This window comes from Mustela lutreola, chromosome 11, assembly GCF_030435805.1.
Source record: "Mustela lutreola isolate mMusLut2 chromosome 11, mMusLut2.pri, whole genome shotgun sequence".
Classification (NCBI taxonomy): domain Eukaryota; kingdom Metazoa; phylum Chordata; class Mammalia; order Carnivora; family Mustelidae; genus Mustela; species Mustela lutreola.
The window spans coordinates 13,996,960-14,023,401 of record NC_081300.1 but is presented as its reverse complement, the minus strand read 5'-3'; the positions used below and the strand labels follow the sequence as shown (position 1 = coordinate 14,023,401).

Below are 26,442 nucleotides of genomic sequence, written 5' to 3'. Positions count from 1 at the left end.
CCTTTGTTTTCCACTACATCAGAGAAAAAACTTCCACTAATGTAATGTAGCCAATATTAAAAAAAAAACGGTGGCTTTTTTTTAGTCTTCTATCTTCCATTCAATTTGTCTTCCTTAACCATGACTTCTTTCTTAAACAGCCATCATTTCTTAGCTTTTGTGAACATTGCTCCAGTTTTTCTCCTACTTCTCTGTCCAATATTGAGGGGTCTTTATCTGGTCAATGAATTTTAGAATTACTCAAAATTTGGTACTAGGGTTTCTTTTATTCTCACTCTTGTACTTTTTGTCTAGACTTTTTTTAAGACTTCATTTTTTTTTAAGATTTTATTTATTTATTTATTTGTCAGACAGAGGTCACAGTAGGCAGAGAGGCAGGCGGGGGGGGGGGGGGGGACGCAGGCTCCTACTGAGCAGAGAGCCCAATGTAGGGCTCGATCCCAGGACCCTGGGATCATGACCTGAGCCGAAGGCAGAGGCTTTAACCCACTGAGCCACCCAGGAGCCCCAACACTTCATTTTTAAGAAATCTAGACACCCAACATGGGGCTCAAACTCACCACCATGAGATCAAGAGTTGCATGCTCCCCCAACTGAGCCAGCAAGGCACCCCACTGTCTAGGCTTTTTTGACCCTACCCCTGGTGTCAGCTAGCACTTATATGTGAAAGTCTTAACAGATAGCTCCAAATCCATATATGTAATTCCAACCTTAACACATCCACCTGAAATACAAACTGAGTGAGTATGTTTAAAACCAAACTCATGATATTCCCCATGAACTGTGTTTAGGTAGTAAACCTCCTAACTCTCCAGTGTTCACAGTCTCTGGAGATGGCACCACCTTCTACTCAGGTATACCAATCAGAAAACTTAGCAGTCAGTCATTCTTTATAACCCATTCTTTAGTTGTATAACCACATATTACTTTTTTATTTTGCTTTTTTCAGAATGCAAATAGGAACACCTCATTCCCTTCGTAAAACTCTTTAGTGCCTCTCCCCCAACATAATCAAAAGTAGAGTCCTTAATACAACACAGAAGACGTTACATGGACTGGTCTTTCCCTCCCTTTCTAGCCTGGTCCCATGGCCCTCCTCTTTGCTTTATGGCATCGCACCATATTGGTCCTTTTTATGTCAGGAGCCCATGCTTCCTACTGTTATTCAGACCTCTGCATAAATTGCACTTCCAACCCACCCTCTAGCCTCTCTCACTCCATTGTCTCACAACACCTCCTTGCACTTTCAAGCATCACTTCCTCAGAAACTATGCAGTCCGAACCCAAAACCAGAGCCTTTACTTCAAGTTCATAAATACATACTTCGGTTTTCACCATTTGGATTAATGTCTGTCTCTATCACTTAACTGTAATTCCATGACAGCAAGACAGAGCTCCTCCGGCACTCATCACAGTCCTATGAGCTTAGTAAGGACTCCGACAAGTGCTGCAGAAATTATTTAGGATTATCATTTCAAAGGTACATGTAATATGCACTTTAGCCACTAGAGGATGCCTTGTTTTTCTTTTTACTTCCCCAGAACAAACGAATTGTGAAGATTCAGGATACTTAAAAAACAAAACAAAAATCAAACTTATATGCTTGAGTCATTTACTATACATAAAATTGAACTGATTCCAAAATATCATACTTTGCATACTAATTATTTTATTATTGCCAAGCACATGCGTATTAAGTAATTTTATTAACATTGCTCTTTAAAGAGAACCACATTTTATTCAGATTTACTGAAGAAAACTTTGTCATGGTTGAATTGTTTGGAAACCTCTCAAAACAAATGAATAACTACTAAAAATTTTAAAACATATATATCTATGTACCAATAAAAGTTATTTAGCTTATACGTGTGGAATGTTTACAGGCATTGAAAAACAATTTAAAAATTACATATTTCTAAAATTTCAAATTAACCAAAAACTTGCATTTAAAATGTTACCTGTGATTATTTTAAGGCCGTTAAAACCATAAATTAGTTTTTTAAGCCCTAAAATATTTGAAGTTGGGGTGCCTGGGTGGCTCAGTGGGTTAAAGCCTCTGCCTTCGATTCGGCTTGGGTCATGATCCCAGGGTTCTGGGATTGAGTCCCACATCAGGCTCTCTGCTCAGTGGGGAGCCTGCTTCCTCCGTGCTCTTTCTCTCTCTCTGCCTGCCTCTCTGCCTACTTGTGATCTCTATCAAATAAATAAATAAAATCTTTAAAATATTTGAAGTGTTTACAAGCATAAAAAATCTTTAACATTTTATTGCTCAAATACAAAGTTCAATGACTATCCTCATTATTCAAATTTAGCTGCAAAGACCGACATTAATGTTGCTAAGGAGTTTTTTAAGGAGAAAGGAGAAAAGGAGAAAATTTCCCAACCATATTAATAAATTATTATAAGCAGAGATTAGCAATTATTAACATTCTAGTATATGCTACTTCTTCTTCTTCTTCTTCTTTTTTTTTTTTAATATTTTATTTATTTATTTGACAGAGAGAGATCACAAGTAGGCAGAGAGAGAGAAGGAAGCAGCTGCCCTGCTGAGCAGAAAGCTGGATGCAGGACTCAATCCCAGGACCCTGAGATCATGACCTGAATATGTGCTACTTCTTAAGAACTTTTATTGATAAGTACACTTCTACGTACTGTGGAAAAGAAAAGTACTTACTGAGAAAACTGGCCAGTTGATCTTTTACGGGCTGGGAAGGTCATATAAACAAGTCCATGATTATAGGATACGTAGTAGAATCAGGAAACTACTGATTTATACAGGAAGTCAATCATAGAAGCACTTCGTTGTCCAACTTCTTATAGCTCTCTGAGAAAACATATTTTAAATATATTTTCAAATTACATTTTAGAAATCGGACCCTAAATTAAAGATACTCCCTGTGTACCCTACTGACTTAATTGCTTTTTCCAGGTTTAGTGGCTGAATGGTTGAAATTTTTCTTGTTTTATTTTTAAAAACCTCTCAATACTTTCAATATATACTAATATTGCACTACCTGTAACTGACTATAATAACATTTATGGTGTAGGGTACCATGTACTGTGACAAGCACATTTCTAATGCTGTGCACTTTCATTAATCCCCCTGGCAGATAAATGTTAAATGAGACTAAGAGAAGTTAAGTAACTTAAGGTGTTACAGCAAATAATTGGCAGAATTGGAATAGGAACTCTAGGCACTTCTGCCAGACAAGGACTATCTTCTTCAATGACCCTAAGGGCAGGGGATTTCTAAAAATTCCATTACAGAGATGGAAATATTGTATATAAATAATACATTTCCAACCGTGCCCTTTCCATGCCATTCACTATTCCCTCCCATTCCTCCATTCCAGAAATTGATTCCATTTTCAATCTCTCTGGCAAACTCAACTACAATAAGTATAAGCAATCCTTTTTGCTAACAAACAATAACAGGATATAGCATTGGCTATCTTGATACTATTTTTCTAAGATTGGGGATTCTTTTTTCATGTTTTTCTTCCATATATATAGCATAGAAAAATACTTAGAATACAAACATTAGGAGCTCATGTTCTATAAAAAAAATATTTTGAATTCTTAGTACTAACAATGTTTAAAAAAAAAAGTTTCCAGCAAAAACAGAAGAAAAAACCCAAAGCCTCATTCTAATGAAAATTTCAGTTTTCTGAGCCTGGGTAAACTGAAATTAAAGCCTACACTTAACCGCTGGCATACTTTCACATGTAAGCCAATAACCTGACCTATGGTTATATAAGAATGCTCTGTTTTTATTTTTCCACAGAGCTAAAGGAGATACTTTACTACTTCAGTGTAACATGTAACTCACCCGATAACAAAATTACTGCTACCTATTTATTTTGGTGTTTACAGGGCGCTATACGGAAAGAAAGGAAATTTAAAACCTTGCAAAAGCGGCAATTTATGTGTGAAGAAAATAGATCTTAGGACTAGCATTCCAATACCGTTTGACTAGAAACTAACATCCCCTTTACCGCCTTGTACTGTAGTCAAGGAATGACCCAAAAGATAAAGGTGGAACTTCCAAAATTTAGTGCTAACATCTGATAAAGAAAATTAAAACTGTGCAAAGCATCTCAGCTTTAAAATAAGTATGTTCCACAGTCAATACCTTCATTCTAGCCTAAATGGTCAAGCCAGAAAGGCTGGAAGACTAGTGCGAGAAGAATGGCTTTGCACATAAAAAAACTGATTTTATTTTTTAATTTTTAAAAAAAGATTATTTATTTATTTATTTATTTGACAGAGAGAGAGAGAGAGAGATCACAAGTAGGCAGAGAGACAGGCGGAGAGAGACGGAGCGGAGAGCCCGATGCGGGACCCGATCCCAGGACTCTGGGATTAGGACCTGAGCCGAAAGCAGAGGTTTTAACCCACTGAGCCACCCAAGAAGAAAACTGATTTTAAAAATTCCTTTGAATACTTATAATGGAGTTGACCTGACCAGGTCGTTGAACGTCTCTAGGCTTAAGTTTGCATTACTTCTCTACTGATGAGGCTGCATTTAGCACTTTCAAGGGTCCCTGTTGTGCAAACCGTGTTTTAAATGCTAAGGGGCTCGTTCAGGGTATCTATCCACAAACCCAACGAAATCTAAAACTCTCGAGTTCTGTCCGGTGCCTTCCTCCACCTCCCACAGCCCAGCACGCCCCGCCCTTTCACAGCGCTAACTCGGAGGCTAGAAGGCCGTCTTCCAGAAGTTCAAGCAGCCCGTGCCGTCGCCAGGCCTCCCGAGCGATCGGGCACTGGACTGGGAAGGGAAGAGAAAGGAAGTCAAATTCTAAGTACTGCCCTGGACACCTGCTACACGTGCTGCCCTGGACACCTGCTACACGTACTGCCCTGGACACCTGCTACACGTGCGAAGACAGTACCACCCACCGGCTGCAAACAACAGGAACAAGTGAAGAGCGCCCGGGAAGCAGCGCGCCCGCGGGCGTGAGGCCAGTTTTGGTGCCACCGCACCTCTGCGCTCTGGTCCCCGGGCTTTACCTGGGGCTTTTCCGGCGTTATCTCGAGAAGGAGGCCTCCTCGGCGCAAAGGCAGAATCCAGCTCTCCCGCAGAGTTCCCCTTTGACCCCTGAAAGGAAAGGGGAGAGAACGTTCCTAAGCCACCGTCATAACTGCCTCTCAACTACGGAACGCCCCCCGAAACCTACCTGCCGGGAGCCTGCTCTCGCGATAATTCTAGAGCCAGCCGTCCGTAATTCCAGCCTCTCGCTCCACCTCCGGCCAATCAAACAGAAGTGGGGGCGGGGTTTTGCCTTTGAGCGGGGAGCGGGGCTTTCAATCTTCGCTCTCTGGGGTTGAGAACGGGCGGGGCTGAGGCAGGGCTTGGGCGGGGAGAGGGGCAGGACTCGCACCCTTTCTCGCGAGACTGAGACCAGGAAGACGCCTGCAGAGCCCCGCTGCTGGTGCAGCAGTGGCTGAGGTAGCGGGTGCTACTGCATCCGGACCTTCTGCCTCCGAGCCTACTCTGGTCTCCGGGTGGGGAGGTGGGACGTGGCCAGGCCAGGATTGTGGAGGTGCGCAGCGCCCGCTGAGGCTTAGGGGGAATCCAGGCTGCGGCCTGTCAAAGCCAGTTAGGGAGGCGCCCACAGTCCTGACAGGATAAGATGGCGGCAATGGCGCCTGGAGGTAGTGGCAGTGGTGGCGGCGGTGTGAATCCATTCCTCAGCGATTCGGACGAGGACGACGACGAGGTAGCGGCGACCGAGGAGCGGCGGGCAGGACTTCGGCTGGGTTCCGGGAGCGGCCTAGATCCCGGCTCTGCGGACTCGCTATCGCCCCAAGATCCCGTGGCCTTAGGGAGCAGTGCGCGGCCAGGGCTCCCTGGGGAGGTGTCGGCGGCTGCGGTGGCATTGGGGGGCTGTGGGGAGACCCCTGCCCGACTGTCAATTGATGCGATCGCGGCTCAGCTGTTGCGCGATCAGTACTTGCTGACCGCCCTGGAGCTGCACACCGAGCTGTTAGAGAGCGGCCGCGAACTGCCTCGGCTGCGCGACTACTTCTCCAATCCAGGCAACTTCGAAAGGCAGAGTGGGACCCCGCCGGGGATGGGGGCGCCGGGGATCCCTGGAGCAGCCGGCGTTGGAGGCGGAGGAGGTCGGGAACCGAGTACTACGTCTGGCGGGGGACAGCTCAGTAAGTGAACGCAGCCTGTCACTCCCGCAGGATGGTCGGGATTGTCCGGGAGGAGGTGTTTCTGGGCGGGTAGTGAGTGTTAGGAACATTTTAGAGAGAGTTGGAGGGGGGTGGGAGTCTTCGCGGTGGAAGCACAAGGATCTGGCACCGATTGTTCTCTGTGCGCCGCCCACCTTTGGCTGGACTTCGACTTGCTCCCGGTTCCTCCGTTGGCTTCGGTATCAAAAAAATACCAGTTTCCAGTTCGCTGGCGTTAGGGACTGCCCAAGTGTCCCTTGCAACCTGGCTTATCGCTTTAATCATTTTTCTTTTTCCTGCCATCTCCTAAATCACCTCTACCAGGAAATAGTGTTCCTTAAATTGCTTGCAGTGATTCCTTGACTCAAAGTCAAGAGGGGGAAAAGAACAGGCAATGTTCTTTACGCACAGTCAGATCCCCCAGAGTCCCTTTACTTTGGAATGACTTTCTCACTCAAAAACTGGGTTTTCTGCTGCCCCAAATGTGTTGTGTTTAAGTAAAGTCTTTTTAATTCCACTCCGACGCCTTAACTGCAAGAAGTTTCCAAAATGACAGAAAATACAAGGAGTAGGGTGGACAGGTTCTGCCTGTAGTCTATCTTGTGGTCCCACTACCTCGCAGTCTTTTTTTTCCTCCGCGTAAGTTGGGAATTTACTTTTTTACCGCGTTATAATCATGCTTAGCAGTACAGAGTAATTGCTTACCCCACGCATCATATGTTTATAAGCGTTTCTTTGGGCTTGAAAACGTACTAATTAGGGATGTATTCTGGATTCCCAGATTCAGTTTTGGGAGGCATCTTGGATTTTCCCTTACTAATGCTATGAGAAGTTTTAATGCTCTCAGATGAGGCCAACTGGAATTTACTAACAAAGGTTACATGTACACTATTTAAATTGTATTCTAATTGATTATTTTGTCTTTGAACTTTTGAATGGTGTCAGAGACTTCTCTTGCCAAATCTAGATGTAATGCAAGTGCAAAGAGTACATTTTCTGTCCTGGTAAATCCTAGGCAGATTTCCCTCTTTGATACGGAATTTTCTCAGTAGGTGTAAGTTCCTTACTAGGTATATAGGATAATCATTTCAGGAAGAGATTTTTCTCATTGCTGGGTGGCCTAAATGTCACCTTTGTAAATGCTTCCCACACTCCCCATGATTAGTTAGTTGCATCTTTCTCTCTCTTTTTCCCTTAGTTGCTTGTTTCATTGTGCTTTCATATGTAAACTATAGTCTTTAATTATTTTGTATTTTGATTTGTTGACAGTATCATTTTTCTCCATTAAATGGTCACTTCTTGAGGGATATCCTCATATTCCTCACACTTTGTGCAGCCCCTGGAGTATTGTTTTTTTTTTTTTTTTTTTTTTTAAAGATTTTATTTATTTATTTGACAGAGAGAAATTACAAGTAAGCAGAGAGGCAGGCAGAGAGAGGAGGAAGCAGGCTCCCTGCCGAGCAGAGAGCCCGATGCGGGACTCGATCCCAGGACCCTGAGATCATGACCTGAGCCGAAGGCAGCGGCTTAACCCACTGAGCCACCCAGGCGCCCACCCCTGGAGTATTGTTGAACATAATTGCATCTGCTATGGTTTTCTACCATGTTAATAAAATGAAATAGGTTATTTCTTACTTCATGATTTCATTCGATTTGAAATAATTTCTGTGCCTCCTTATTACAGTTTGATATCACTGTTCATACTGAAAATTTCTTATTAAAACTTTTGTATATAAAAATCGTTATGGAGCACCTAGGTGGGTCAATTGACTGGGGATCGATCAGATTCTTGGTTTAGGCTGGGGTGGTTATTGCTGGTGGTGAAGTCTGCGCTGCATAGGGTTCCCTGCTCAGCGGGGAGTCTGCTTGGGATTCTCTCTCACTCTGTTCTCTCCCCTATATGTGTGTGTGTGTTCTCTCTTTCTCTCTGAAATAAATACATCTTTAAAAAAAAAAAAAAAGAGAGAGATACTTAACATTTATAATTTAGACTCTATCGCTTCTTGGCCTTTTAGCTAAGATGAAGTATATAATTTAGACTCAAGTAGCATATTCAATGAACAAAAATGAGCAAAAGAGAAAAAAATAAGTTATCGGTAATCTTGCCAATGATATATGCCTGACCTATCTTTTTCATGCGTATATTTTAAAAAGTAAACATTGGACTAAACTTTCATATAGCTTTATATTGGTAGGCACTATAATTTTTATCATCAACTTTGATGTAAGATTGCATACATAAAATGCACCTGTTTCAAGATAAAGTTTGATGAGTTTTGAAAAACTTTATAGTGTTTTGCAGATATTTTTCCCAGTATGGTTTGCTGTGTTGTTTTCTACATTTTTGTTTGTTTGTTTTCTACATTTTTTCAAGTTCAGTTAATCAGTTTTTTTTCTTTAGTGATTCATGTTTTGTGTCCTACATAAAAATATTTGCCAATCCCAGTTTGCAGAAGTTTTCTTCTAGAAGTCTTAGGGTTTTAGCTTTTAATTTAGTTTTGTGATAGCAAGACTGTATTTTAATTAAAGTTATAAAAAGAAGAAATATTTTTTAAATACTCTTTCTATAAATGTGCACACAGAGCACAAACTTTAGTACAGCTTAAATACAAATGCATTGTATATTTCAAAATATTGGTGCCTGTGTCTTAATCCAGTTAGAAAATAGATAAATATTAATATAAGTCTGTAAGTCTGTGCTTAGTACCATGTCTTAAAGATTTTGACTAAGCCCCTGATTGCACAAATTATATTTTAGGAGTTCAGAGGATGTTTCTCTAGGATTGAGCTACTGCCTCCTTTTAAATGTCCCCTATATTAAAGTGTAGCATGTTGATTGCTACTAATTGGATTATGGTTTTATAATACTCAATAAGAGCGTCATAGTTCATTATAAACAGTGTTAAGATTGAGAGTACCAATTATCTAAAATATTAAATTATTTTTATTTCTTTTTGTATATATTTTGATTGATAATGTGTTTAATCTGAAACTTCATAATACTTAAAAAAATAATATATAACCAAAAGTAGTTTCTTTCTTTCACTGATGTCTAAAAACAATTTAATTTTGCAAGATTTACTGAATCATTTAAAAAAAAAAGAAAAAAAGCTTACTGAATTATTTACTGAAAGTCTGTTGACTTAGGTAAATAGTATGGTTGTGCTATTAAAATACTTTAAGAAGTCTTCATACTGTATTTAACTTTTATCCTTGGGTGGAAGAGTAATCCATATTTATAAAACACTCAAATGGTAAAAGAATTATAGCTTTATAAGTTTGGTAATTTCAGTAGAAGAATTTTTTTTATGATTTTATTTACTTATTTATTTATTTAGAGGGAGCACATGGGAGTGTGAGTAGGGTGGGGGAGGAGAGGCAGAGGGAGAGGGAGAGAGAGACTCTCAAGCAGACTCCAGGAGTTGAGCGTGGAGCCCAAATGTGGGGCTTGAGATCAAGACATAAGCCAAAATCAAGAGTTGGTCGGTCAACAGACTGAGCCACCCAGGTGCCCCATAGATTTGTATTAACTAAAAAATTTACTTCTAGCAAATGATCTAAGGAAGTTTCAGTGTTCGTTAAATTGTAGCATCTTTGTGAGATTTCTACTAGATCTATTTGGTGAACTAATTATATCTTTCTACACACACATTATATATATATATTTCTTTTTTCCTCTGTATTTTTGCCAAATGGGCCAGAATAAATTTCCATTTAGTAATTATTTTGCTTTTCTGTTAGATTGCAAGATAAAAATTGAGGCAATGTCATTGATTAACATTGAACAGATTGTGCTTTCTCCGAGTAATGCTGGTTCCTCTTGAAGTCTTAGAGAACTAATTAAAATTGGACTGTAATTTCATAGATGAGCCCAGCTTTTTTTTTTTTTTATAATACAGACAGTAGGTGATCAAATGGGCAAAACAACTAACTTAATAACTTTCAGTGATGGATTTCTTCTAATCTGTATTTACCATGTCTTCAAGTTTTTATATATAAGGTAGCTTGTTAGGAGGCAGTCATTTATGAATGGATGTGATAATTTCATTTGTGACCCTACAGCCTTCTTGAGTCATTTTCCTTCTTTTTAAAATTTTGTTTCATGATCCTACCTGTCTTTTCTCAGAACTCACAAAGTTTACACATCTCATTGTTCCCAGTGTTCTTTTTTCAGTATCACCAATGCTAACGTGTCAAGATTTACCATCTTCCAGCATTCCCATCTCTTCCACTTTACAAAGTGGTTCTGCCCTTATTGGATTGAATTTGAGTTTAGTGCTTCCTCTGGCTTCTGAGAAAGAAAACGTCAATAAAATATCTCTGATATTTTGGGGTTCACTGCTTTTAGCTGAATGAGACTTTCTACTATTTTCTGGATCCTGTACATTCCCAAATTTATCTGTTGCATAACTTGCCATTTTTCTTGCCTATATCTGTCTAGTACTTTCAACATTATTATTAATTCTGATAAAAATTTAATCAGATATTGTCACTGGCTAGCATAGTGACTTGAATGTAGTTGGTATTCAGTACTTTATGTTGATCAATATATTAAATTATGTAATCAGGATTGTAGGAATCCAAGTGATGTTTAGTGCAGGTCCTTGAGCTTATGTTCTTGGAGAAGAGACAAGACCAACACATGACAGAACTGTGTAATAGTCGTCTGTCACACAGATAGTAGTGTAAGCATTCAGATATAGAAGAATTACTGTTGATTGTGGTAATGAAATTGCCCTTCTGGAGAAAGTGAAATTTTGAATAGTTACTTTATTATTTGGCCCTATTTAGACACTTTGTCTTGTGTGAGGAAAAGGAAAAAGAAGTGAGTGTAAAGAAAAGATAATATTTATTTTATATTTTGCCATATTTAAAACATCTGGGAATGGTTTCCCATTATCTGGCTCTGTGCTAAATAAAGTGATTCCATATGGGTACTTGGAAAAATGAAGTGTGATGTTTCAAACCATTGTGGTATTTTTGCTGAGAGGAACCAAGATAAGACTATTAATCAAGGAAAACAGACCTTATTTCTGTCAAAAATTGAAATTATACTATTTGTCAGAAGGAAAGTTAGTGATCTTCAGAATATATGCTTATTTGCTTTTTAAAAAACTTCATTGAAAAAAAACTTGTCAATTTGTGTAATTTTCATTTTGTTTGGTATTTTTAGGTTAAAAAGGAAGTTTGGTTAATTTAGTTAATTTTTTTTTTTTATGGCTTTTAACTGTGCCTCTCTCACCCATGATCTTATGATGAAAAACATTTGTCTTGGTCTAAAAATGTAATTTTATGTTTAAATTACAAATATCATTTGAGGGGTGCCTGGGTGGCACAGTCAAATAAGCGTGGGACTCGTCATTTCTGCTCAGGTCGTGATCCCAGTGTTCTGATCTCAGGGTCCTGAGACGGAGCACTGCATGGGACTCCCTGCTGAGCGTGGAGTCTGCTGAAGTTTCTCCTCCCTCTGCCCCTCCCTGCCTCAGCTCTCTCTCTCTTTATGAAATACATAAATCTATAATAAAAAAACCACAAATATCAGTTGAGAAAGGTCTTATATGTTAATAGCCTATTGTTTTTACTGGCTTTGATCTATAAGTACTATGAGATTTGAGGATAAATTATGGTTTGTAAATTATTTATACTAGAAATATATTTATTAATATTTAAGTAAATAGTGTTTTGCTGTTTGCCCATATTTTGAACACAGTGCTCCCTTTGATTTTTGGGAATTTGCTTTAGTTTTATTTTTTTTAATGGTAAGTTATTTCTTCTTTTTTGTCTGGAATTTGTCTACCTTTTTGGTTACCTTATATTGAATATCATGTATTAATTAAATTTGCAAAAATTAACTGTAAAAAATCATTTTTTGCTTGCAAATTATATATCTTACAAATATAAGGATTAATGAAGAAAACTTTTATTTATTTATTCATTTGAGAGCAGATGGGTATATACAAGCATCAGGAATGGGGCAGAGGGAGAGGGAGAGAGAGAATCTCAAGCAGGCTCCACACCCAACATGGAGCCCCACGGGGTCTCAGTCTTATGACCCTAAGATCATGAGGTGAGCCAAAATCAAGAGCCTGACACTTAACCTACTGAGCCATCCAGGAACCCCTATGCCAGCAGAGAGCCTGATGCAGGGCTCAATCCCAGGACCCTGGGATCATGACCTGCGCTGAAGGCAGAGGCTTTAACCCACTGGGCCACCCAGGTGCCCCTCCACTCTTGATTTTGACTCAAGTTATGATCTCAGAGATCGAGCCCCATGTTGGGTTTCTTCCTCAGCAGGGAGTCTGCTGGTTTCCTTCTCCCTCTGCTCCTCCCCTGCTCACTTGCATGCTTTCTCTCCCTTTTAAATAAATAAATGAATAAATCTTAAAAAAAAAAAGGAAAACAACCTAAATATGCAACAGTAAAGGATTAGTTAATTAAAACAGAATAGTCTATATGTGCTGATGTGGAATGATCACCAAGATATATTATAAATTGAATAATTTAGCATGCAGCCAGTATGTATGTTTCCGTTGATGTACAAAAAGGGAGAAATTTCCATATGCCTAGTGTAATTTAAAAGTTACATACAGAAGAGTCTAAACAATGATTGATGCCACAGAGGAGGATTGCTGATTGGGAGGTAAGCACATGGGCTTACCTTTCTTTTATGCCCTTTTCTGTTTTACCACAAATCATGTCTTTAGTGGCAGGACTCAGATTCTAGCCCAGATCACTAACTTCAAAGTCTGCATTCTTTCCGTTACACCACTGCTGCTGTTTTTTGTTTGTTTGTTTTTTTTTTTAAAGATTTTATTTATTTATTTGACAGAGAGAAATCACAAGTAGATGGAGAGGCAGGCAGAGAGAGAGGAAGGGAAGCAGGCTCCCTGCTGAGCAGAGAGCCCGATGCGGGACTCGATCCCAAGACCCTGAGATCATGACCTGAGCCGAAGGCAGTGGCTTAACCCACTGAGCCACCCAGGTGCCCCACCACTGCTCCTGTTTTATGTCACCTTTAAAATAGCTCATCAAGGGACGCCTGGGTGGCTCATTTGGTTAAGCAGCTGCCTTTGGCTCAGGTCATGATTCCAGCATCCTGGGACCAAGTCCACATCTGGCTCCTTGCTCGGCAGGGAGCCTGCTTCTCCCTCTGCCTCTGCCTGCCATTCTGTCTGCCTGTGCTCGCTCTCTCTCCCTCTCTCTCTGATAAATAAATAAAATCTTAAAAAAAAAAAAAAAAAGCTCATCAAGAATTCTTAGGTCATGTTAGCGTATAATCCGCCATTCTCCTTAATGCAGAAGGCAGGTCAGGTAGGCTAAAACTAACAATTTAAAGAACCGTCAAAGTGACAAACTGTAGCACCACACTAAGACAGAGGTGAATGCTCTGCCTAAAGCTTCACTTAATTCAAGATGTCCTTGTTACACAGCACTTAACTTAATCTGACTCAGGACATGCATGTCTTACATGTGATTGTAGGATATTTGGGCCATAGACCAGGATCAGCTGAGCCTCAAATTAGAGCCAGATGTAGTCACTAATTGTTCTTCTGAATGAAATAATCTTACAAGGCTGAATTTGTTTGTATTCTCTTTTTCCGCCTTGCAGTTTTGCTGCATGGTTACATCTGAGTTTCTGGTGTAGTCATGGAGCATGACTAACTAAAGCCTCAAGGAGGAGCCCACAGTTGGCAATCATGGGTGTAGCTTTCTTCCGGATTTTCCCACCCAGTATTTCAAAAATTCCCAGCAATCAGAAATGATGTTCATTTGTTTTGGCAACCAGTTGGTCCTGTTGTAGGTAGATAAGATTGCTCACTCAAAGTAGTGTCATCATATTTTCTGTGTTATTTCTGACCCTCTATCAGTTCTTTGCTTGTGTGCTGCCTTAATTAAGGCATTTAGCTCACATCTGGACATTCAGTTTTAACCTTATTAACTGGTTCATGTGCTTTTAATCTCTTCTTCCATTCTTGTTCTTATTTGATTTTAAAAGCTATTTATTCATGTCATTCCAGCTAAAACCTTTTAAAATTGCTTCCTCCTGTCTAAAGCAACTTTTTCCAACTCTTATTAGCAAAATCATATATTACATACAGAAAAAAAGAATTTTTAAACCTGTTTAGAAATTTTAACTTCTTGCCAGTTTTTGCATAGTATGATAAAAGTGACTATAAAATATTTTATCATGGATATGTATAATAAAGTTCTTTCTAAAATGTTGTTTCTTCTTGCCTTTTCAGCCATGTTGTCCATACACAAAACTTTTAGTATACTTACACTGTTTACTCAATGTCCCTTAAACATGCTTTATATTTTTGTGACTTCGTACCTTTTTCCTTCTCTGAGAATGCTTATTCCCTGTTGTTCCCCACCCCCCACATTTTATGTATCCTTAAAGGAAGGTCCAGTTTATGTTCCTTCCTCTCCCTGAAGTTTCTCCAGCCCATAGTGAGCTCTGAATCCTCTAACTTGTGGCATTTTTAAAAATCTGTTCCACTTATGGAAATTAATTATATAGAGACTTGTGAATTTACATGTCTTTCTAATGACCTTTTTTTCCCCTAATGCACAGTGCCTAACATTGTGCCTGCAAAAAAGCTTTGAGTAAATGTTGAAGCTGTGTTAAAGAAATGATCTGTAGGTAGGTAGTCATTTCCTGTAAATATATGAGTTTAGAATATTCCTTGTGAAAATTAGCCTTTTCCTCTATAGCCTATTCCCTCAACTCTGTCTGAGCAAAGCTGAGTCAAGTCTGCTCTTTCTGAAGCCATTCACAGTATCAAGCCTAACTTACTTGGAATCTAGGAGATCTGAACCTACATACTCTTAGGTATTATTGAAGAAACTTAATGGTTTAGAGCTCAGGCCTCCAAATCAGAGAGCTCAACTTTGCATTTCTACTCTGCTACTTTCTAATTGCAGCACTCTGCATACTCTGTTTCTTCTCCTGTAGAAAGCAGATGGCAGGGCACCGGGGGGGCTCAGTCATTTGAGTGTAGGACTCTTGATTTCTGCTCCAGTCATGATCTCAGGGTCCTGGGATCAAGCCCTGGGTTGGGCTCTGTGCTCAGCAGGGAGTCTGCCTGAGGATTCCCAACCACACAACCCCCCTGCTGCCCTGTGCTGCCCCCGTGCCCACATGTATGTGTTCATGCTCTCTCTCTCAAATAATCTTAAAAAAAGCAGATGCCAGTGACTCCTCTCCTCTTGCAGGGGTTGTTATGAGGTTAAATAAAGTTATCCATAGAAAGTGTCTGGCACAGAGTAAGTATTCTAGACATGTTAAAAATACAATTATTGATAATGGTTTTTAATAATCCTTCTCTTTGCCTAACAGTTCTTATGGTAAAATCATCCCATGCTGTAGAAATTTTAGCTTAAGTAAATTGTTTGTTATAAAATTTCAGCATTTAAATCTCTTCCTAATTTTCAGTCTTTTGGAAGTCTAGTTCATTGTGGAATCTTCTGACAAAGAGGAGAGAACAGCAGACTGCAAGCTGAGAGACTGGATTTCTACTCCTGGCTTACTCTCAGATTCGTTTATTTAAACCTTTAACATACAATGGTCTAATTGTATCGTTGTTATCTGTGTACATGACTTAATTCCAGTGGTTTATAAGCTTATTTAAGGCAAGGACCAAATCTTACTGGATTTTATATTTCCCACTAAGGGTTAGTAAATACTGAATGAATACATAACTCTGTATTCTTATCTGTAAAAATGAGGGGATTGGACTATCTCTGTGATTCCTTCTTGCTCTCAAATATTTTCAACATGGGAGTCAGTGAAGTGAACCCCAGCACTGGAGGAGAATTGAGCATCAGAAATTTTAAGTCTTACCTTTGACAAATCTCTAAGGTCCATAATTAATTTAAGCAGATAGTATATTAAAATGTTTTTACATGGTCTCAGGTTTAAAGATAATTACTTTTAAGGGAAATATATTATCTTTATTTTATTGAATTTCTATAATATACATTTCTTTGTTATATATTATGACATAGATTTATTTAGGCATGGTTCAGTAAATCACCTTTACTGAAAGAATTGAAATAAAAAGCTAATTGTTTGGTAATACTTTACTCCCTATCCTTTCATTAGGAATTGGGTGCTTTCATTACTTTTTACTTATTAAATGCTCATATTATAAAAAGTATTACATGTCTTTGAGGGTAGAATGCCAAAATGCAAAGAAGAGTATGTAATGAAAATTTTAATTCTACTCATCTGAGTCAATTACTATTAATAACTTATTCTGTGTGTTTACAAAAATAATAAGCATACACAACACACCTACATGGACTTTTGTATCACATCCTTTAAAATTATCCTTTAATACCTTATACCTTCCTGTCAGTAACCTGGTACATAGTAGTTGATCAGTAAATGTTTAATTGAATTAACCAGTACTCTTTACCAATCAGCAGCTGTTCAATTACATTTAGATTTTAAAGTACTATATAATTTCCATAAAAAATACTTTTTCAGGGCGCCTGGGTGGCTCAGTGGGTTAAAGCCTCTGCCTTCAGCTCAGGTCATGATTTCAGGGTCTTGGGATCAAGCCCCATACTGGGCTCTTTCCTCAGCAGGGGGCCTGCTTCCCCCACCTCTCTCTGTGCCTGCTTCTCTGCCTACTTGTGATCTCTCTCTCTGTCAAATGAATAAATAAAATCTTTTAAAAAAATACTTTTTCAAGGATCTGAAACTAATTTTTTGAACTATTGTAAAAGTACATCCTGCATCAGTGCTAAAATATTTAATATAAATATAAGTGAGACTTTTGTATGTGATTTATAAAATTAATATGCATGCTTTAAAGTCACACTGTGTATAATGATTTAGTTCTCGGACCTAAGTTAAAACCTACATACAGGTTTTACCAGTTTGCCTGCTATGATGAAACTTACAGGCCATTCAGTTTCTTAAGTTATAAAATGAATTATTAAGAAGTTACACAATCTGGGACGCCTGGGTGGCTCAGTTGGTTAAGCGGCTGCCTTTGGCTCAGGTCACGATCCCAGCGTCCTGGGATCGAGTCCCACATCGGGCTCCTTGCTTGGCAGGGAGCCTGCTTCTCCCTCTGCCTCTGCCTGCCACTCTGTCTGCCTGTGCTTCCTCTCGCTTCTCTCTCTATGACAAATAAATAAAATAAAATCTTTAAAAAAAAAAAAAAAGAAGTTACACAATCCTAGAATTTGAAGAAATGCTTTGTGGTATACTTTATATTAGAATATGGTACCTTCTTTCTAAATAAAAGGAGTAGTTTTCAAGCTCTCTCTTTTAGAGTACTTAGAAAGGTACTTAACCTGTAAAGAATTGTGGCTGGATCTACAGAAGCATATTTCTCTTAGGACTATAGGATTAATTACCTGTTACTAGTCTGAAAATCCAAAGTACATTGTATTTACAAAATCTATTATAGTTTAGTTCAGTCAGAATTGAATTTACTGTCTTTATTAGTAGTTTTTTTCTTTTTTTGACATGGTAGAATAAATTTTAATGAATTAGGAAATTTTTACTTTTGTGACATCATAGTTATTATTTAGAAAGGTGTCATATGTTCTTATTTGGAAAATATGAAGCTGTTGGCTTGGACCAAAATATTTTTCAATGGCCATAGTAATACCAAATTGAAAATTAAACTAGGTGTTTGTTTTCCCCAAGGACTCTCCCATTGTTAGATAACTTTGAAACTTTCAGAGAAATAATAACAGTATAATGGAGGAATAATGTATGATGGTTAAACAGCCCTAATCTAGACCTATATGTATAATTAAACATGAATAGGAGGAGAAAGAAAAAAACTGGAAAACTAACAGTAGATGAATACTTAACATAATAAAAAATATTTATCTGAAATCAACAATCAACATCATCCTTAATATTCATGAAATCAGAAGTAAGACAGTGAGGACTGATGTCACAGTATCAGAATATTGGTTGATAAAAGTTGATCCTGTTGGTTGTACATGTTTTAATACACACGTTGGAGACATCAGAATGAGGAGCTAAGACATGCGACTAAGAATAGAGGATGTAGTTCTTGCAAGTTGAGTTTCTGGTTACGTCAGTAATGGCCAGATAAACTAATATATCAGGAAAATCTAGATGTTAGCTATAAGGTCAAAGAATATGAATTTAAAATTCACACACTTATTTTTCAAAGAGTGTTCAAGTTCACCAGCAATCAGAGATGCATAAGTAAGCAAGATACAGTTTGACAGTGTGTTAAAATTGGTGAGATTAAAAATAATACTAAGTATTGGCATTATAAACTGCTGGAACTTAGACTGTTATAAACTGGAACTTAGATTGTTATATGTACTTATTTTGGGAAGCCTTTTAAGCAATATGTATCAATAACCTTAATGATCTGGCAAATTCTCACCACATAAGCCTCAATTTCAAACAGTAGAGGGAAAACATTTAAACATTTTTGTGTGTGTCATTTAAGACGAAAATAGTAGTTACTTCCAGTATTACAGCTTTAATTATTAAAATCTAGGAGTCAGTGGATCCTATCAATGTTTAACTTAACAAGTTTTATTTTTTCCCACATTTTGAAAATTTCAAACTTAAAGAAAAGTTGAGAGAATTTTAATACCATATACCCACCACAAGATTACACAGTTCACCTTCTACTCTACTTGCTTTGGCTCATATCTAGATATTTGTCCAACCCTCTATTCATCTAAAAATCCATCCTATCTTTATGCATTTCAAACTAAGCTGCAGATACCTTTTAAAATCTTTAGTATGCATGTCATTACTAAGAGCTCAATATTTAGAATCTTTTTTTTTTTCAGGTAAAATTTAAAGACAATAAGATATGTAAGTTTTAAGTGTCCCATTTGATGAGTTTCGACAAAAGAATGCACCTGTGATAACCCAAACTCCTATTAATACATATCTCTCCCAAAAGTTCCATCATGCTCTTTCCCTGTTAGCCCTGCACTCCAGGAACCAGTATTGTGATTTTTTTCCTGCTATAAAATACTATTGTGTGGTCTAAAACACCACTTAAGTGAACTTATACAGTATGTACTTTTGTGTAAGGCTTCTTTAATTCAGCATTGAGATTCATTCATGTTGTATATATCATAGTGTTGGTTTTTTAAAAATTGCTGAGTAATGTTCCTGAGTTCAGCCTATTTTTAATGTGAACTTTCTTTTTTAAGTAATCTCTCCGCCCAGTGTGGGGTCAAACTCAAGAACCCGAGATCAAAAGTTTGCATAATCTACCAACTGAGCCAGCCCCTTTAATATGAACTTTGATACTTTGGTGGTTCCTATTGTTTTTGATATTTCTTGGCTTGTGCTTAAAAGAGATTATGCTATAATGAGGCATACTGTATTAACTTGTTTTTTGCCATTTTTGCTTATGCTGTCTTAAAACGTAATAGCAAATTATTATTTATCAGATACAATTAAATCACAAGAAAATTAAATGCTTCCCTGAATAGAAACACAATGTTCTTTTTTTTTTAATTGAGAGAGAGAACACAAGCAGGAGGAGAGGGAGAAGCAGGCTCCCTGCAATTTCAGGGAGCAGGGCTCAATTTCAGGACCCTGGGATCGTGAATTGAGCCGAACAAAGGCAGATGCTCAACCCACTGAGCCGCCCAGATGCCCCAAAACTCAAGTGTTCTAAGAAAAGCATTATATATAGAATTTCACTTAGTTTACCTTAACAGGAATTTAAAGATAAGGTAGATTGATAATGACATGGTTTTATTTGAAGTCAGTCATTTCAGTTATTGACATGTACTAATTGTTTTAAAGATGGTGGGGGGCACCTAGCTGGCTCAGTTGAAAGAGCATGCGACTCTTAATCTCAGGGTCATGAGTTCGAGTCCCATGTTAGGTATAGAGATGACTTAAATAAATAAATAAATTTACCAAAAAAAAAAAAAAGGAAGACAGGGAGCCCTACATGAGGTCCAAATCTGTGTTTCTGTAATTTGCATTCATTTGTCTTGATTCTGCTTTCTGAACAGAGATCATCTATTTCCTTAGATCAATATATAGTTAAGTACTTTATAAAGTAATATTTTAATAACAAAAACCCTTGACCTAGCCTCTAATTTGTCTTTTTTTTTTTTTTTTTTTTTGCATTAGCTAGTTAGGTCATCCATAATAAGTATCCGCTTTAATTTCTTTGCCCAAGTGAGAATATTAACATTGAGCTTTCTGTTTAGGGACCCTTAAAAATCTGGTGTAAGCTAAGGATTCTCCCTATCACCACAGTGCACTTAAAACACAGAACCTGTGAAACTCTATTCACCTTTTGTATCGTTACAAATTCAGTAAATGAAGTCTTCAGGAATAATTTTGTTTTCTCTCTTTTACTAAACCCACATCCACTGTATTAACTGGACATGTAGTTCTACATTAAAAGCATGACCTGAATCTGACTTCCACTCACACTTCGACTGCCGCTATTCTAGTTTAAATCTTACTGTCTCTTACCCACGTGACCTCTTTTATAATTTAAGTTTTTACTTACATTCCAGTTAACATACAGTGTAATATTAGTTTCAGGTGTACAGTAGAGTGATTCATCACTTCCAGACAACTCCTGGTGCTCCTCAGGACCAGTACCCTCTTTAATCCCCATCCCCTGTTTAACCCCCTCTCCTACCTCCCATCTAGTAACCGTCAGTTTGTTCTCTAGAGCCGGAAGTCTGTACTTGGCTTTGTCTCTCCCTCACTTTTTTTTTTTTTTCTGCTTTTGCTCCTTTGTTTTGTTTTTTAAATTCCACATCTGAGTGAAATCATAGGGTATTTGTCTTTCTCAGACTGATGTATTTCACTTAGCATAATACTGTCTAACTTAATTGGTTTCTCCACCGACCACTTTCCTTATAGCATATATAAGCATGTATAGGCCAAAATGATTTTGATTAAAAATTGGTTAAGTGATTAAAAATTGTGTGCTTTGTTGTTTCCCTTTGTACTTGAAATAGAATTCAAACTGTTCACAGTGGTTTTCCGATTATTTACACTAGCCTCTGTTGTTACTGCCCAGGGTCTGCCTGAAACTCTCACCCATTCTCATCTCTTTAGAAAAGGGCTTTGTCTGAGTACACAGTACTGTACCCCAACCTACCTACTACTCAGGCCTTGTCCTTTTTTTTTTTTTTTTAAGATTTATTTATTTATTTGAGAGAGAGAGACAGAGAAAGCACAAGCAGGGGGAAGGACAGAGGGAGAATCAGACCCCACGCAGAGCAGGGAGCCTGACGGGGGCTCTCAATCCCAGGACCCTGAGATCATGACCTGAGCTAAAGGCAGATGCTTAAGTGACTGAGCCACCCAGGCACCCCTGGCTTTGTCTCGTTTTATTTTCTTTATGCCATTTTGATCATCTGAATTAATTAATTTTCTTTTTTTAACTTACGTACTGTTCTCTTCCCCACTGTAGAATGTTTTCTAAGAACAGGGACCTTACCAGTCTTGCTGACACTGAATGCCCTGCACTTAAGAGGGTGGCTGACAAATTGTAATGGGATATGAAGTATTTTTCAAGTATTAAGTGCAGTTCAGTAAGTCTTGCCCTAAGTTGAATACTTGAGTTTCTATTTCTTTTGTTTCCTATATAGTAAAACAGCAATATTTTTTATAATAATGACACCAACACTTGCAAAATTCTACAATGTCTTCTGAGTAAGAATGCTAGGCAGTTGTGTACTATCTCAGAAAGAGTAGAAAGCTTAGTCAGTTTTTACTGAGGAACCACCTTCCTTGGAAAGCTGAGTGTTCAACTGTAACCAGTTCTGCATGTTTAAATTTAATATAGTTGAGATGTTTTTCTATAGACTAGTTTTCCCTTCTCTACTGTTTTGCTTTTCTGCAGGGTATCTTTTGGCATACTGTTTCTTTATCAGTTTTTTCACTGCTGTGTACCCCAAATCTACAACAGTACCTGGTACAGATTAGATGCTCCATAAATGTTTAGTAAATGATGAAGTGATAAAAACCCTTTAAAAACATGAACGCCACCCTTGGCTTGGGGATCATATAAAAACAGGACTCAGGCCACATTGGACTCGGGCTTTAGCTGGCCAGCTCCTGTTCTAATGCATTATTTCCCTTAACAAATGAAAAATTTTAATTACAAAAAATAGGGAAAGCAGTTTAACATTTTTCACAATGTGTTCTGAGTAACATTATTTCCTTGTGATAATAAATAGATATTACTCAAAAAAGGAATGTGGTGGACAAATGATTTTGGGAAAAGTTACCTTATTTTGCTTTAACTCAGGACTTCTATGGATCTTTGTTATATTGATGGGCACTATAAAACCTGAGCTATCACACACCCACACAACTGTGTTTTTTTTCTTTCTTTTCTTAAAATTCTTCTTAGGAACATCTTAAGGCATAAGGACCTCTGTGAAAATTATTTAGGGAACTGCTTAAGTTTATCTTGCCTTCATTTTGGAAGGATATTTTTGTTGAATACAGAATTTGAATTACATTTTTTCTCATTGCACTGCAAAGCTGTTGCACCTTTTTTAAAGTATTAATTTTACTTAGAATTTAAGTATCTTAAAATTCACCCATTTAGAGTGTATCGTTCAACTGTTTTTAGTATATTTATCAAATTGTGCAACTATCACCTAATCTAATTTTAGATCATCTCCATTGACCCAAAAAGAAATTTCTCATCCATTATCACACATTCTATTCGCCCTCACCCTCCAGCCATAGGAAATTATTTAATCTACTGTTGCCATAGATTTGCCTATTTTGTACATTTCTTACATATAATATGTGGCTCTTTTGTGACTGACTTCTTTAACTTAGCATATATTCAAGCTTCATCATGTTTTAACATGTATCAGTATTTCAGTCCTTTATATTGGGAAATAATATTCAATTGTATGGACGTATGTACTACGTTTTATTTCTTCGTTCATCCATTAACAGGCATTTTGTTGTTTCTTCTCTTTTGCCATTGTGTATAATGCTGCTATAAATGATCATGTACAAGATTTTGTGTGAACATATGTTTTCATTTGTTTTGGATGGAAGAGGAATTGCTTGGGTCATATGATAACTCAAATGTTTAGCCTTCTAAAGAATTTCCAATTGTTTTCCAAAGTAGCTGTACCATTTTACATTCCCACCAGCAATATACAAAGGTTCCAATTTCTGTGCATCTTGGCCAACACTTGAAAGTAGATGTAATTCATAAAAATAGGTATAATACCCCAAATTCACCATTTTAAAGTATATAGTTAAGTAGTTTTAGTGTATATTTACAAAATTGTGCAATCATTATCATTCTGTATTCCAGGACATTTTCATCACCCTGAAAGAAATCCTGTACCCATTAGTAGTCATTTGCTCACTCTTTGTCAACAGCACCTGGCAAACCACTAATCTATTTTGTGTTTTATGGGTTTGCCTATTCTAGAATTTTTATATGAGTGAAATCATACAATATATGACCTTATGGGTCTGACTTCTTTCACTTAGGATGTTTTCAGGATTTCTATATGTGGTTGCATGTGTGACTAATACTCCATTCTGTGGTTATACCACATTTTATTTTTTCATTCATTAGTTGATGGACATTTGATTCCTTTGTGTTTTATTGCCATTGTGAATAATGTTGTGAATGAACATCCATGAACAAGTTTTTGTATGAATATAGGTTTCCAGTCTCTTGGGTATATACCAAGGGTATATACTATATTGGAATTCTATGTTTAACTTGTGAGAAACTGCCAAACTTTTCTTAAGGACTTGAGCCATTTTACATTCCAGCCAGGAAAATATATAGGTTCTGCTTTTTCCACATCCTCTGAAACAGTTGTTATATCTGTCTTTTTGATTATAGCCATCTAGTGGGTTTAAAGTGGTAACTCATTGTGGTTTGGTTTTCGTTTCCCCTATGACTAATGATGTTGAGTATCCATCATTGTACTCATTAGCCATTTATGTATCGTCTTGGGAAAAATGGCTGTTTAAATCTTCTGCCCATTTTGAAGTTGTGCTCTTTTTTTATTAAGTTAGAAGAGTGCTTTATATTTGTAAATTTAAGTCCTGTCTCAGGTGCTTAATTTGCAAGTATTTCCTCACATTTTATGGGTTGTTTTCACTTTCTAAATGGTGTTGTTGTTTTTTTTTAATTCCAGTATAGTTAACATGAAGTGTTCTGTTAGTGTCAGGTGTACAATATAGTGATTCATTACTTCCATATATTACTCACTGCTCAACAAGATAAGTATACACTTAATCCCTTTCATCTACTTCATTTATCCCACCACCTACCTCCCCTCTGGTAACTGTCTGGTGTCTGTAATGAAAGAGTTTTTTGGTTTGTCTCCCTCTTTTTTTTCCTTTGTTCATTTGTTTCACATATGAGTGAAATCATATGGTATTTGTCTTTCTCTGACTGACATTTCATTTAACATTATAGTCTCTAGATCTATCCATGTTGTTGCAAATGGCAAATTTTCATTCTTTATTGTTGAATAATATTCCGTCATATGTACGTATATATATATTTATATGATTACATATGATATACATATATCTATATGACATATATAGATATATATCACTTCTTCTTTATCCATTAAAGCAGAAATGTTTTTCATTTTGATGAAATCCAGTTTATCAGTTCATTTGTTTATCACTTGTATTAGTTTCCTATGGCTGCTAAAAAAAAAAAAAGAAAACAAATGTGGTATTTTAGAACAACACAGACTTACTATTTTTATTATTTATTATCTCACAGTTCTGTAGTTCAGAAATCCAAAATGGGTTTTGTGATAGCCTAAATGGGCTGAAGTTAAAGTGTTGGCAGGCCTGTGTTTTTTCAGGATGTTCTAGGGGAAGCCTTTAAAATAGCTTCTAGGGGTGCTTGGGTGGTTCAATGGGTTAAAGCCTCCACCTTCAGCTCAGGTCATGATCCCAGGGTCCTGGGATCTAGCCCTGCATCAGGGGCTCTCTGCCTGCCTCTCTGCCTACTTGTGATCTCTGTCAAATAAATAAATAAAATCTTTAAAATAGCTTCTAGAGGCTGCCTATATTCCTTGGCTTATGGCCCTTTTCCTTTCAAAGACCTTTGCTATTACCTTGGCCCAACCTGAACAATCCAAGATAATTTCTTTATTTTAAGATCAGCTGATTAGGGCGCCTGGGTGGCTCAGTGGGTTAAGCTGCTGCCTTCGGCTCAGGTCATGATCTCAGGGTCCTGGGATCGAGTCCCGCATCGGGCTCTCTGCTCAGCAGGGAGCCTGTTTCCCTTCCTCTCTCTCTGTCTGCCTCTCTGCCTACTTGTGATCTCTGTCTGTCAAATAAATAAATAAAATCTTTAAAAAAAAAAAAGATCAGCTGATTAGCAATCTTAATTCCATCTATGTAAGATAACATAGTCACAGATAATAAGGGATTAGAATTAGAATTAGAATTTTTCTGCCTATCACATTGCTTATGCTGTTGTATTATATCTGAGGAAATCATTGCCGAAGACAAGGCCACAAAGATTTCCCTCCACATTTCCTACTGAAAGTTTTATAGTGTTCACTATTATAGTTAGGTCTGTGATCCAGGAATTAGCCAGAGATTTAGGCAGAGAAACTTGAGTTGTTTTAAAGTAGCTTAGTTAATTTGAGCATTTCTATCTTAGTTTATTGTTTTAGTAGAATTTAGAATCATAGTTTTATAAGCTGAAAATAATTATAGGTAAATTATTTCCAGTGTTTTATCTTGACAATTAAAAGTAAGTTTTTCTTATTTTTCTCATTATTACAGATCGAGCTGGAAGCATCAGTACTCTTGATTCTTTAGACTTTGCAAGATACTCAGATGATGGTAACAGGGAAACAGATGAGAGAGTGGCAGGTGAGTAACATTGTAAAGACAGATTTGGATTCTTTGACATTCAAGAAATAATAAAGTGATTTGAGGAATTTCTTCCTTCTACGATTTGGTATGTGAATATAATTATGTAGTTGTTACACAAAATTATGTTACTAATTTATTGGCTACAGGGAACATCTGAACCCTCAACTTCTTATAGTTGTGCTGTGAGTTTCTGGTTATGCATACCTAAAATTTGCTGAATTCTGCTTGTGACCAACAGTTTACAACCATGTAGTTCTCTAACTGGTGTAAAGCAGGTTTAAATTAGCTAGAGTTCAGTACAAAGTTAGTTGGACCTTGTCTTCCTCGCTCCTTTGATCTTCCAAACTAGGGCTGATATTTAGGTGTTGTATATCAACACAACTCTACTGATT

General features: G+C 37.6%; 2 protein-coding genes across 16 annotated transcripts in view; one reads left to right on the top strand and one right to left on the bottom strand.

Annotated features, from left to right (window-relative positions):
* Positions 1-5,199, bottom strand: part of PIGN (phosphatidylinositol glycan anchor biosynthesis class N) — a 99,086-nt gene extending 93,887 nt beyond the window's left edge. For 7 of the 8 annotated variants that reach the window (XR_009346105.1, XM_059140575.1, XM_059140576.1 and 4 more), the window contains exons 1-2: positions 5,014-5,166; positions 2,675-2,824 (exon numbers count right to left, since the gene is read on the bottom strand). The gene's annotated coding sequence lies outside the window, so the exon portion shown is untranslated. The other variant, XM_059140572.1, reaches the window with a different exon arrangement.
* A 181-nt stretch (positions 5,200-5,380) lies between these two features.
* Positions 5,381-26,442, top strand: part of RELCH (RAB11 binding and LisH domain, coiled-coil and HEAT repeat containing) — a 105,804-nt gene continuing 84,742 nt past the window's right edge. For 4 of the 8 annotated variants that reach the window (XR_009346104.1, XM_059140566.1, XM_059140568.1 and 1 more), the window contains exons 1-2: positions 5,381-6,165; positions 25,958-26,047. Coding sequence is in view for 7 of the 8 variants with exons in the window: in XM_059140566.1 (XP_058996549.1) it covers positions 5,637-6,165; positions 25,958-26,047 (619 nt within the window). In the remaining variant the exon portion in view is untranslated. The remainder of the gene's footprint in view (positions 6,166-25,957; positions 26,048-26,442) is intronic. The other 4 variants (XM_059140567.1, XM_059140565.1, XM_059140564.1 and 1 more) reach the window with 1 other exon arrangement.